General features: G+C 53.5%; 1 protein-coding gene across 1 annotated transcript in view; it reads right to left on the bottom strand.

Moving 5' to 3' along the window:
• Window positions 1–12,079, bottom strand: part of FHAD1 (forkhead associated phosphopeptide binding domain 1) — a 125,276-nt gene that overhangs the window by 29,217 nt on the left and 83,980 nt on the right. Inside the window, exons 17-20 of the mRNA XM_044391403.3 lie at window positions 11,220–11,327; window positions 10,875–10,982; window positions 7,528–7,635; window positions 3,844–3,951 (exon numbers count right to left, since the gene is read on the bottom strand). Of these exons, the coding sequence (XP_044247338.2) occupies window positions 3,844–3,951; window positions 7,528–7,635; window positions 10,875–10,982; window positions 11,220–11,327 (432 nt within the window). The remainder of the gene's footprint in view (window positions 1–3,843; window positions 3,952–7,527; window positions 7,636–10,874; window positions 10,983–11,219; window positions 11,328–12,079) is intronic.

The raw sequence follows: 12,079 nt of genomic DNA, 5'->3' as shown, positions 1-12,079 counted from the left end.
CCTCGCCCGTCTGTGCACTCCTCATCCCTCCTCCTGGAATCCACTCTTCCAGTCCTGGACTCTCCCAATTCTACTCTCCTCCGGGAGCCCCTCCTCAGACCATGCGGAATGCAAGCTTTGTGACCGGTCCTGGGTGGGGGCTTCACGAACTTTATTTATTTACTTTACTTTCAATTTTTAAAAAGATTATTTATTTATTTGAGCAAGTGGGGGGGGGCAGAGTGCATGAGCAAGGGTGGGGGAGGGGCAGAAGGAGAAGGAGGTTCTCCACTGAGCAGGGAGCCCGATGTGGGGCTCGATCCCAGGACCCTGGGATCATGACCTGAGCCGAAGGCGGACGCTTAACTGACTGAGCCACCCAGGTGCCCCTACTTGACTTTATTTTTAAAGAGCGGTTTTGGGCTCACAGCAAAATTGAGAGGAAAATACAGTCTCTTATATGCTCTCCCCCCCCCCCCAATGGAAGAACCCCCCCATCATCAACATCCCACATCAGATGGTACCTTTGTTCCAGCTGAGAAACCTGCACTGACATATCACAGTCACCAAAAGTCCGTAGTTTGTGCAAGGGTTCACTCAGTGCTGAACATTCTACGCGTTTGAACAAATGCGCGATGACACGTATTCGCCCTTGTGGTATCGTACAGAGTAGTTTCACTGCCCTGAAAACCGCCTGGGCTCCATCTAGTCATCCCTCCCCTCCACCAACTCCTGGTCTTGTCTCCAGAGTTCTGCCTTTTCCAGAATGTCACAGACTTGGAATCATACTGTGTGCGGGCTTTTCACAAACATTATTTCATCCAATGCAAAACAGTAGTCGATGAGATGTCGTGCTCGGTCTTCTCAGACGCTGTTGGTGGAACTGGAAACGGGCACGACCTTTTCGGAGGGTCACTTAGGAACGTGTATCAAGAGGCTGAACATGTTTATATCCTGTGACCCCGGGATTCCACTTTTGGGAATCTGTCCTAATGACATAACCGCACACATTCACGAGGACTGACGCGCAGGGCTGTTCAGCCAAGTGCTTTTTTACCTGAGTGGAAAGTGAGACACAGCCTTAGGGCCCAACCCTAGGGGACAGGTCAAAAAATTGGGGTCCATCCAACGCTGTGCAAACCCCAGTCAGCCGTCCATGGCAGGTCGAAGAAGAATGTTCCATGCCATACAGACATTTTGGTAATGTATTCAGTTAAAATACAGCATCCCGGGCGGTGTGCACGGTGTAACAGGGTAAATCACTCTGGGATAAGGGGATGCTTGCCGATGTCTGCAATAATGGTCAACGTGTAGACGGTCTGGGAGGAAGCAGAGCAAAACATCACTTGTGGTAACTCGGCTCAGTGGAAATCATGGGCAGTTTCTTTTTCTTTTTACTTTTTATTTTTTTAAAGATTTTATTTATTTATTCAACAGAGATAGAGCCAGCGAGAGAGGGAACACAAGCAGGGGGAGTGGGAGAGGAAGAAGCAGGCTCATAGCGGAAGAGCCTGATGTGGGGCTCGATCCCGGATCGCCGGGATCATGCCCTGAGCCGAAGGCGATGCTTAACCGCTGTGCTACCCAGGCGCCCCTGGGCAGTTTCTTTTTAATCTTCTTCTGAGTGATTTTCTGTAAATAGTTGCTCCTTTTATAATTGGGACAGGAAATGGATTAAAAACAACGAGAAAACTCCATTTTCGTCATGCGATTCTGTGAGCCTCACCTGGGAGGGCTTCGTTCTTGGCGTATCACCACTGAACTCCGACTCTCTTCGGGGCCTTCACGTCACGGTGACTGCTGAGAAATCCCGGTGCAGACCACGTGCAGGCCTGGCCAGAGAAGGTGCTCACCGGGGACGCTGGCAGGCATCCCACAGGGCCGCCTGTCACCTGCAGCGCACAGCGAAACACTCCAGCTGTCTCGGGGAATCCCCAGCAAGCAAACGGCTTCTTTGATGGGCCGTGAAGCTGCCCAGGGCCGAACGCACCGCCTGGCGTCTTTGCTCCTCGCCAGCAGCTCAGCTGCTTTGACTCAAGGACAGGACCACAAAGTTGACTGTGAGCTTGGGTCTGGATTTATTTTTCTTCTCCCTGCTCTCCTCCTCTCTCTTATGCCATTGCTCTTCTGTGCACCCGAGTAAAACAGCACGTGAATAAGCGACTCTTATGTCTGGGTGGGTCTTTGACCTTGTCCTTCCTTGGTCTTTCCTGGTACGTGGGACTTCCTGGGGAGGGATCCCGTTTCTCCTTGTCTGGTGTGATGCCACCAGTCTGCCCGGAGGGCTGTCACAAGACCTCGCCCTCTGATGTCACTGTTGTTTTCCCTGAGACTGGTGAGGGTGTTGGACGCACAGCAGAGTCCTCTGTGTCATGACCCTTAGGACAGATTCTCTCTGGGTTGACTACCGAGATTGGCCCAGTATCCACGAGCCACTGGTTCACTTTCCTCCAGAGAATTGTGCAGCCACCTGAGCCCTCCCTTTCACTGTAACCGTGAGAGTAAAAACTGACCACTTGTTGATTTCACTGATACATTTTTTTGGGGGGGCATTAATCTCATCCTTGATCCATTTGATGTCGTGATTAATCTACTTTAAAAAAGTTACTGTCTCCTTTCCTCCTACTCCGAACTGAAGTATTTTATGGAAGATCTACGGTGAACGTTTGGGGAAACAAGGCTGTGTGTGAACAGATTGCGCCCCCGGGGCTCCGTGGGCCGGCAGCGTCTGCCTGCCCTCCCTCAGTGCGCTGGCCGTGGGCCGACAAGCCCTGCATCATTTTCCCCGACTCCAGTCTGCCTTCTCTGGGCACGCTCCAGGTGGTCCAGGTCCCTCTTAGGAAGAGGCAGCAGGACTGATGCGTTATGCAGATGTGGTTTACTGACGCTCATCTCTCTGGGGCAGGGATGTGCCAAGTGCACCAGCACCACGTGGGGCTGCTTGGTAAAGATGCACATTGCTGAGTCCACCCCATAGATGGTGAATCTGAATCTCTGGGGGTGAGGCCCAGGAAATGGGCATTTAACCCCCCCCAATACCCCTGCTCCAAGTGATTCTCTGCATGCTAATGTTTGGGAATCTGGCTTCAAAGAAAATGATCTAAGACTGATGTGAATAGATGCAAAGACCTTTTTCCATCCCATCTGGTCTTCAAAGTCCTCTGAAATTGTATTTACCTGCATTTAAATTTAACCCCCTATTGTCAGGTTGTGCATTTAATCTCTTGCCTTGACTTTTGTGATATTAGCCATTGTGTGTGTGTGTGTGTGTGTGTGTGTGTGTGTGTGTCCCTTGTACTGTTGGGACCCAGGAGGACTGAATTCTGTCCTGCAGTGTGGAGGTGCCTAAGACAGGGTCCCAGGCAACAACGTGTACTCCTACTACGTCTGCTCCTCCCACGAATAACTGTAAATGCAGTTTGATACCCACGGGGACAAGTTCCAGTGGAGACGCTGCTGCCCAGGTGATGAGAAATTCAGGTACCCATCTCCTGCCATCCCCTCTGTGACCCCAGGCAGCTGAGGTCACACACTGTTCGGGGATAGTAGGGACAGGAGGGGAACAGTGATGAATAATAATAGCAGCCAACACACACAGAGCATTCACTGAGTGCTGGACACTTTTCTATGTGTTTTATGAGCTTGTTAGCAATCACGCCTCACCACTCAATGGGGCTGATCTATTGGCATCATCTGGATTTCGTAAGTAGGGAAACGTAGGCACAGAGATGGCAAGACACTTGCCTCAGGTTGCACGGGCAGAAAGCGGCAAAGGTGGGATTTGAACCCAGACCGCCTGCCTCCAGAGCCCTGCTCCTAACCACGCTGGGCGCGTCCGTGTCTGCTCCTCTCTGAGACTCTTACCTCTTTCTGCTTGGCTATGTGGTTCTCCAGATCTTGCACTTTTTTCTTTTCCTTCTCTATGGCCTCCTTTGCTTTGTGTTTCTCGTAGGCGAGGCTGCTCTCTGAAATCTGGAAGTCAGGGACAAATGGTTTGAGGGAGTGTATGCGAGAAAGGACGGGAAGGGGCACCATGAGGGAAGCCAGGATTAGTAATCGCCCAGACCAGTGAGTCAGGGCTTGGGAGTAAGGGCTCAGGGAACAGGACGCTCACGGGAGAGAGGGGTGGGAGTCTTGGCATGCCCGCCACGGCGGCGAGAACCTGAAGGTCGTGTCTGGTTAGTCACCGCATAAAAGAGAGGGTTATTCATCGTTCAGGATTTCGGGGCTGTGTTCAGGAAGTGACGTGCTGGTGAGTGTCCAGGTCAAGGCGTTTGGCACTGAGCCACTAACTGAACTGGAATGTGGGCCCTCCGCTGGGAAGTACCTGGCTTCTTGGGAGGTGGGGCAGGAGAGGCAAAGTGGGGGGAGACGCCTCCCGTCCCAGAGGACGAGACGCCTGTGGCTTCAGGCTCTCTCCAGCCTTCAAAGGCTTGGGTTCAAAAATTGATGTCCAGGGGCGCCTGGGTGGCGCAGTCGTTAAGGCGTCTGCCTTTGGCTCAGGGCGTGATCCTGGCGATCCGGGATCGAGTCCCACATCAGGCTCTTCCACTGTGAGCCTGCTTCTTCCTCTCCCACTCCCCCTGCTGTGTTCCCTCTCTCGCTGGCTGTCTCTCTGTCACATAAATAAATAAAATCTTTAAAAAAAAAAAAAAATTGATGTCCAGGACAGTCTGGAATTGAGAACACGTAGCCTGCAGGTCCGGTGACTCGGAGCTGGGGATTGAGGACCAGCCTCACCTACACGAGCCCCAGGAGGCACACAGAGCAGGGGGGTTGGAAAACTCAATCTGCAGCTTGGAATCCTTGCAGTGGTGCTCCCATACAAACACAAAGTTCACAGAAAAATACTTTAAATATATGCATGTATGCATAGGCGAGGGCCTGAAGAGATATGTACTGAAATGTAAATACCGGTTATTTTGGGGGATTGGGATTATGGCAATTTACATTTTCCTCCTTTCGCTAGTCTGTATCTTCTACATTTTCTTGCGTGAACATACATTATTTGGCAAAAAGAAAAATGAAAATTGTACTAGGGAATGCGGTGCTGGGGGGTAGGACGAGGCTTTGGGGCTGCATGGCCCTGGAGAAAAAGATGGTCTTTCCATCAGCCCTGCCATCTGAGCACAGTGTCCGCGGCCACCATCCCCCCTGCCCCGCTCTGCACAGGCCTCCCACCCCACCTGGGCTCTGACTCACCTCCCTGCACGAGCTTGGCATTTGCCTGCTGCCAAGTCTGTTAGAGACTGTCCAGCCCCCACCCTGCCAGTCCCAAGAGGCTGCCGGCCCCCTTCTGCGTGCCCCGTGGGATTCTGCGCCGCTTGGCGAGTCACAGTTGAAAGTAGTGATGATACTGACTCCGCTTGAAATGCTTGCAACACGAGCGCTCGGCACCAGGCACTGAGCCCGGCGGTGCATCTCATCGGCAAACCCCCGGAGCGCGTCTGCCCAGGGAGCCGCATTCTGCAGGTGAGGACATGGCGGCTGCCACCGAGCCGGTAAGAGGACGAGTAATGCACAGAGGTCACACCACCAGGGAGTGGCGGTGCACGCTGGGACACCAGAGCCCTGCCCTAACCATACAGCTGCTCGGCTTCCGGACCTTGACTTCTGTGTGGTCCTGATTAAAACCCCACCCTCCCCAGAGGCGGAGACCTGTTCTGCGCTCATACTCAGTCGGGCACAGGGTCCCCTGCACCACGGCAGGAGCCCATGCTCCAAGACACCACCCCTGGCCCATCTGTATAAGGGACACTCGGGGCACAGCCGCTGACAACAGTTTGACCTCACTCCCTGCACAGACTGACACAACTCACTGCCAAGGTCTTTGCTGGACTGTCTGCCTCCCCCCACTATCCCCTGCCACCCTGGCATTGGACACACACCATCCTCCCCAGCCCACCTGGATGCTGACCTCACCTGGGCAGGTGCTTCCTAATGAATACATTGACTCCTCACAACAGACGTCTAGGTAGTTCTGTCACTACACCCATGTTACGGATGGGGGCACAGAGACGGCAAGGCACTTGCCCAGGGTCAAACAGCACTTTGGGGCAGAGCTGGGATTTGAAACAGAATCGGCACTTTTCGCCTACCAAGCCTTCCTGCTTTACCCCCTTTGTGTCTCCCTCCGGCTTTCTTCCCTGGACCCCTCATCTGGCTTCCATCTTGTTCCGGCTTCCTTCCTTCCTCACCCCACTGCCCCTGCGCCCCTGGCTAAGGGAGGTCCCTGTACTCTGCAGCTGGGCCACTTGACCCGGTGGCATTTTCTTCCCCACAGATGTTCTCTTCATGCTCCTTCTCCCCTCCAGGTCTCACTCAAATGTCCCCTCCTCAGAGAAGCCTGCCCCCACCCCCGCCCCCACCCCGTGGCCACTCTCTAGCCCACCCCTTTGATCTTCCCCCAGGCTTGTGGCCCTGGAGTTGTCATGTGCACTTGGTTACGTGCTGTCTGTCCCTCCAGCCTAGAATGGAAGCTCTGGGAGGACATGGCTCTGGTCCTTCTCGCGCACTGTGGTATCCCCAACACCCAACATCCAACAGGCCTGGCCCATGCTGGGGGCTCGGGAAGCATTTGTGGATGATGAATGACACAGAATGAAACAATTCATGGAGTCATTACTGTGTTTCTGGAAGTTCCCTGAGGGCCAGCCCATGTCTGTGCCCTCTGTGTCCCTGGAGCCCAGCTCACAGAGCTGCCACTGTAGGTCACTGAGTTCTCCCCCTGGCTGCCAGCTCCTGAGAGCCCTTCTTTGACTTCTTGGGGGGGGGGGGGGTTGGGGTGTTTGGGTTAAACCCGAGCGACATCCCTCCTCTCAGCCTTGGACCCTGTCTTTCCTGGTGGCTCCAGGCCGGTATGGCTGGGGGGCCAGTCCCCAGGCTGCTGGAGGTGGCTAGAGGTGGATGTCTCCAGTGCTCTCCAGGCATGGCGCTCGCTGCCCACACCACTGTCACGCTCTCCCCCAGGGTGCACTTCTTGTCCTCCGCTCCGGCCCTCTGGCACTTACTCGTGGGACTGCTGTGCCAGCTTGCTACGTATCGGTCTACACCATCTTACTCCACAACTGTTTGTGTCTCTACAAAAAGTCTGTGAAACCAGGAGACCGGAGCTGGGAGTGAGTGTCCTTCTACTGATTCTCGCTGAGGGACTGACCCAGCCCCCGACCCAAGGGTTCCCTGCTGGAGCGCGTCTCTCTGCCCTGGGCTGAGCAGGGAAATGCTTATGTAGAGGGCCGGCTATGTGCAGGGTGCAGCTCTAAGTCCTCTGTCTCTATGCATTTAATCCTGCGAGGCAGGGACGGTTACTGCTCCCATTTTGCAGAGGAGACAACTGAGGCCCTGAAGGTTAAGTGACCTGCCCTAGGTCATACAGCTTGTAAGCTGTACATGACGTCGGCCACTTCCCACGGAAGTGTGCCCAGCACCTGCGCACTGGCCTGCCGAACTCTCCATCGGGGCACAGAACCACGGCCTCACGTCTGGCCTCGGACTTCCTTCCGCAGGGGTTTGGCTCCTACGACCCATTCATCTCTCTGCTCCTCGTACCTCCTTCTGTTGGGTCAAGTGGTTCTCCAGATCTTGAGCTCTTCTCCTCTCTGTCTCTAAAGCCTCCTTTGCTTTCCTTTTTTCATGGGCCACGCTGCTCTCCAAAACCTGAAAATCAACGACCAGTCTTTTTGGTTGCCTTCCCAGTGCGGGGGAGGGCTGCTCATTCTGGCCATCCTACTAATAGTGGTAGTAGCCCCCACGCTGGGGGGTGGGTATCCGTGCTGGAGCCCTCGCCCAGCATGTCACACACAGTGAACCCTATCACGGCGACCCTAGCAGAGGAATTAGTGGCCCCAGTTTATAGATGAGGAAACCGAGGAACGGAAAATTGCGGAAGGCCCAGGGGTCATGCAGTGTGTTGGTGGTGAGGTCAGGATTTGAGCCCCGTGCGGAGGACGGCCCACCGCCCGCATCCAGAGGCCCCCGGCAGGCAGCACGTGAGCAGAGGGAGCAGGGTCTGTCTTATTTTAGAGTCTGAGCTCTTATCACTGCGCCAGGCAGTCGCTCTGAGAAGAAGAAGAATCTCATTAATAATGGATGTCCTATTATTAAAATAAATCTCTTAAAGAGAATCGGGTTTCGAGATGTGGGACAGCGTATTAGATTCATGAGCGGCAACATACCAATTTCTAGAAGGGGTGGGGGTGGACCTCACACGTGGAGCTCGGAGAGGGCGTATGGAGAAAAGTGTGGTTCGGTGCTCCTGCTCGAGGAATTTGTTTTAGGAAGTAAATGGTTAACGCCAACCCCAAAGGGTAGGAACTGCCCACAAAGCCCCTGTTTCCAGTCACTGCAAGAAAGGGCACGTGAGCTTTCAAATGGGTTGAGGTCTAAGTACCAGCTGGACGGTAAGATGTCTGGAACTTGGAACATGGGTTCCATTGTAACCCGTGGTTAGGGTCCCAGATTAGCTCGCCCACATGAGCCTGGCTGAAATGCTACGTATTTTGCAGTGAGGTCATTTAAGAAAATCCCAACGCTCAGCTGCTCCAATATCAGCCCTAAGGCAAGCAGAAGAGCAGCATCATGGGAGCTGGCAGACTCGTGCTTCTGAACATCTGAGGTGGGCGTCGGGGTTCCCTGTAATTTGTGAAGGAGACTTCCGAGCACTTTCCGGTGACTTAGGGTCGGCTCCACTGCACCTGAGCTCGCATCTATGCTCACGACTTTGCTGCCGGCAGCTCCTTTGCAGCTGAGAGCGGCGCTAAGGGGAAGATTGTCCCTGCACGACTCGGCACGCACGGGCCCTGGCCCCCTCCGCTGCTTTGCTCCCACGTTCCCAGGCAGGTAACGGGAGACGACCTCTAACGTTACCTCAAAACCGCATTATGACCTAGCATTCTGTTGCCCTTAAAGATTCATCTGATCACGTGGCAGAAGGTCTAATAAAAAGAAAAATCAAATAATGTTTGAGGTTGATTAAAGTCTGTGTCTGGGACTGTTAATCTCAGATTTCCCCGTCAAGAAACCACAGAGAGGTTCTGCCGGGAGAGGTAAGGCTGCTGTTTTCCTAGGCTTGGGGTGACCCGGCCACAGCTCCTCCCTGCAGTGAGGCTGACCCCATTCTGCCTTCTTCCTTAAATCTCTCTCCTGAAGTCCCCCATGACCTCGAAATCTCTAAATTCAAGGGCCTTCCCTGGGCCCTTGAGCTGAACTGTTGACCTCTCGGTGGCATTTGGCCCCATTGAACCCTTGGGAGATTCTGTTCCTCGTCACCACCCCTGGAGATATAACTCAGGGCCAGGCCTCAGTGACACTGTTTACACAGGCCGCCAGGCACAGCCATACAGGTGACCCCAGGTGACATCCAGCACACAAACATCTTCCCTCCCTGGACCAGATGGGATCACACGGGCTCTGCCTGGCCCGCCTCCTTGTCTCTCCCGCAGCGGTGGGTGGGCCAGGACTTCACTCTGAGCAGTGAGGATGGGGAGGGGGCCGATAGGGAAAGAAGTGCCTGTGATAATTCTAACAGCTACACTGACTGAGCAATAATTCTGGGTCGAACACTTCACTGCGCATGACCGCCAACGCTCGCAGCCACCTTGAGAGGAGGGGGCTCCTGAGTGATCTGCTGAGGCCTGAATGTTGTCGAGCCAGGATTTGAACCTGCATGTGGCTGCAAGGCCTGTACTCTTCACCTTTCTGTGTTGCCTTAGGGTGCAAGAGCTCATGAGAGCAGTACGTGAAAAAGACCCCGAGGTCCAAGGGTGACCACAAGATAAGCTTGCGCTGACGATGTCATAGAGCTCTTCCCAAAGCTGGTTGGGGAGCATCAGTACAAGTACAAAATCTTCAACAGGCGAGAAGAGTCCTGCCCTGGGCCACCAACGGTCACCGGGTCAGGTTCTGACTACCGCACTTTGGGAAGAAAACAGAGCAGGGGTTGCAAACTCTGATGTCTACAGGGGCCAGACAGGGGCCAGCGAGGAAGTGGGCTGTTTTTAACACAACAGGGAGTGGTGGGGATGGTGGGAAATTGCTGCTGCTTGGTTGGGCTCCCGTCCACTTCTGCCAAGCAGAAATGGGGCCAGATTTTCTGACTTTTCAGGAGAGGATGGAAATCTGGATTTTTAAGTAAATGTTATGAATTCAAAATAAAATACTCGGGGGCCAAACATAACATGTCCTCAGGCCCTTTTCAGCCAGTGAGCTGCCAATCTGTGCCTTCTGGAGAACGGAGCAGGCCAGAGGAGGGGACCAAGGCCAGGCTCCAGGAGAAATAAGGGCATTCGGGTCTGGACAGGAGCAGGTGTCTCTATTTTCAATACTCTAAAAGGTTATCATGCAGAGAAGGAGGTGGACAGGTCTTGCAGGAGCCCGGGAGGCCAGTGGGGGATTGATGTCTCCTGGGAGAAAGAGTTTGCTTGTGCTTAAACTAAAGGAAGAATTTTCTGCCAGCCCGAGGCATCACCACTAGGCTGCCCTGGCCTGTAGAAAATTCCTCGACGGTGGAGCTGAGGGCTGGATGATTTTAGGATGTTGTTGGAGGACTGACACAGCCCTGAAGTCCCAGGACCCTGTACCTCCTCCACGTCTATGCTTTGGGCCACAATCTCCATGCAGGAGATGCCTGTGTCACCAGCCCCGACTGTCTCCCAAGTCCTATCTATGTCTGTATTTTTGCTGTTTACAATTTTTCTAACTGGCTGTCAAAGTTATGACTCCAGGGCTCTCTTCTTGAGCCCCACTGCTTCCCAGAGTACCCGAACCTTCCCAAAGACAGATCGCTGGAGGAAAGCTCTGCCACACTCTACCCCCATCATCCATGGTTCAGAACTCACTTCCACAGGGCCTGCAAGCCAGATTTGGGCTTGAGCCAACTGTCTCCCCCAGCTGCATACCTCCTTCTGGCGGGTTAGGCGATTCTCCAGCTCTTGGACTCTGGTCTGTTCTTCTTCTAATGCTTCCTTCACTCTGTTTTTCTCTTGAGTAATGCTTTCCTCCCAGACCTGCAATCCAATGACCACTGTTTAACAGACATAGTTGCCATGGCAGGAACCTAGGCTCTGTGCCAGGCCCTGCACGGGTAGCCCTTCGCGGCTCACCACAACCCCCCGGGGGAGACTGGGCAGCCAGGAGCAAGGGATCCGGAGTGGGCAGGCTCAGATCAGAGCCCCAGGTTGGTCCTTCTGGGTGCGTGACCTTGATTTGGGCTCAGGCCGACTCTGTCTCCCCCAGCTGCATACCTTCTTCTGACGGGCTAAGCGATTCTCCAGCTCTTGGATTCTCTTCTGCTCTTCTTCTAATGCTTCTTTTGCTCTGTTCTTCTCTTGAGTAATGCTTTCCTCCAAAACCTGAAAGTCAATGACTATTGTTTAATAGACATAGTTACCATGGCAGAAATCTGGACTCTGTGCCAGTCATTGCACGGGCTAGCCCTTTACTCCTACAACAACCCCATGGGTGGCTAGGAGCAAGGGATCCAGAGCGGGCAGGCCCAGGTCAGAGCCCCAGGTCGGGCCTTTCCAGGTGCATGGCCTTAGGAAGGTGAGAATCGATAGATGCCTCAGTCTTCCTATTTGTACGATGGAGATGGTAATAGTGCTTCCTGCGCTGGGTGAATGTGAGGGGCAGATGAGAGACTGAACATGGACCATTTGGCATGTGATCACCATTCATTAATATGGGTCAGTCATTTCTTCTGTGATCTCCACTTTGCAGAGGAGGAAACAGACTTAGAGGGATTAAGGAATCTGCCAAATTTACTAGCAAATCACGTGGACAGGGATTCGAACCCTGGTCCATTTGACTCAAGAGCCTGTTTTTTAAACCAGGGGTTGGCAAACTATGGCCTACCAGCCAAATCTGGCCTGCTGTCTGCATTTTGTAAATAAAGTTTTATTGGAACACTTCCTTGCTCACTGCTTGTAGATTGCCTGTGACTGCCTTTGCACTCACAATAGCAGAGCTGAGCAGTCACAACAGAGCAGCGTGTCCCGCAAAACTGAAAGTATATACCAGCTGGCTCTTTATGGAAAAAGTTTGCTGACCCTGACCTAACCCATGAGAGTGCACACGTCAAGTACATGTTAACAGTTCATAATAA

This window comes from Ursus arctos, unplaced genomic scaffold (genome assembly GCF_023065955.2).
Source record: "Ursus arctos isolate Adak ecotype North America unplaced genomic scaffold, UrsArc2.0 scaffold_32, whole genome shotgun sequence".
NCBI classification, from domain to species: Eukaryota; Metazoa; Chordata; class Mammalia; order Carnivora; family Ursidae; genus Ursus; species Ursus arctos.
The sequence above is the reverse complement of the archived record's forward strand: the minus strand, read 5'-3'. Positions and strand labels throughout refer to the sequence as shown.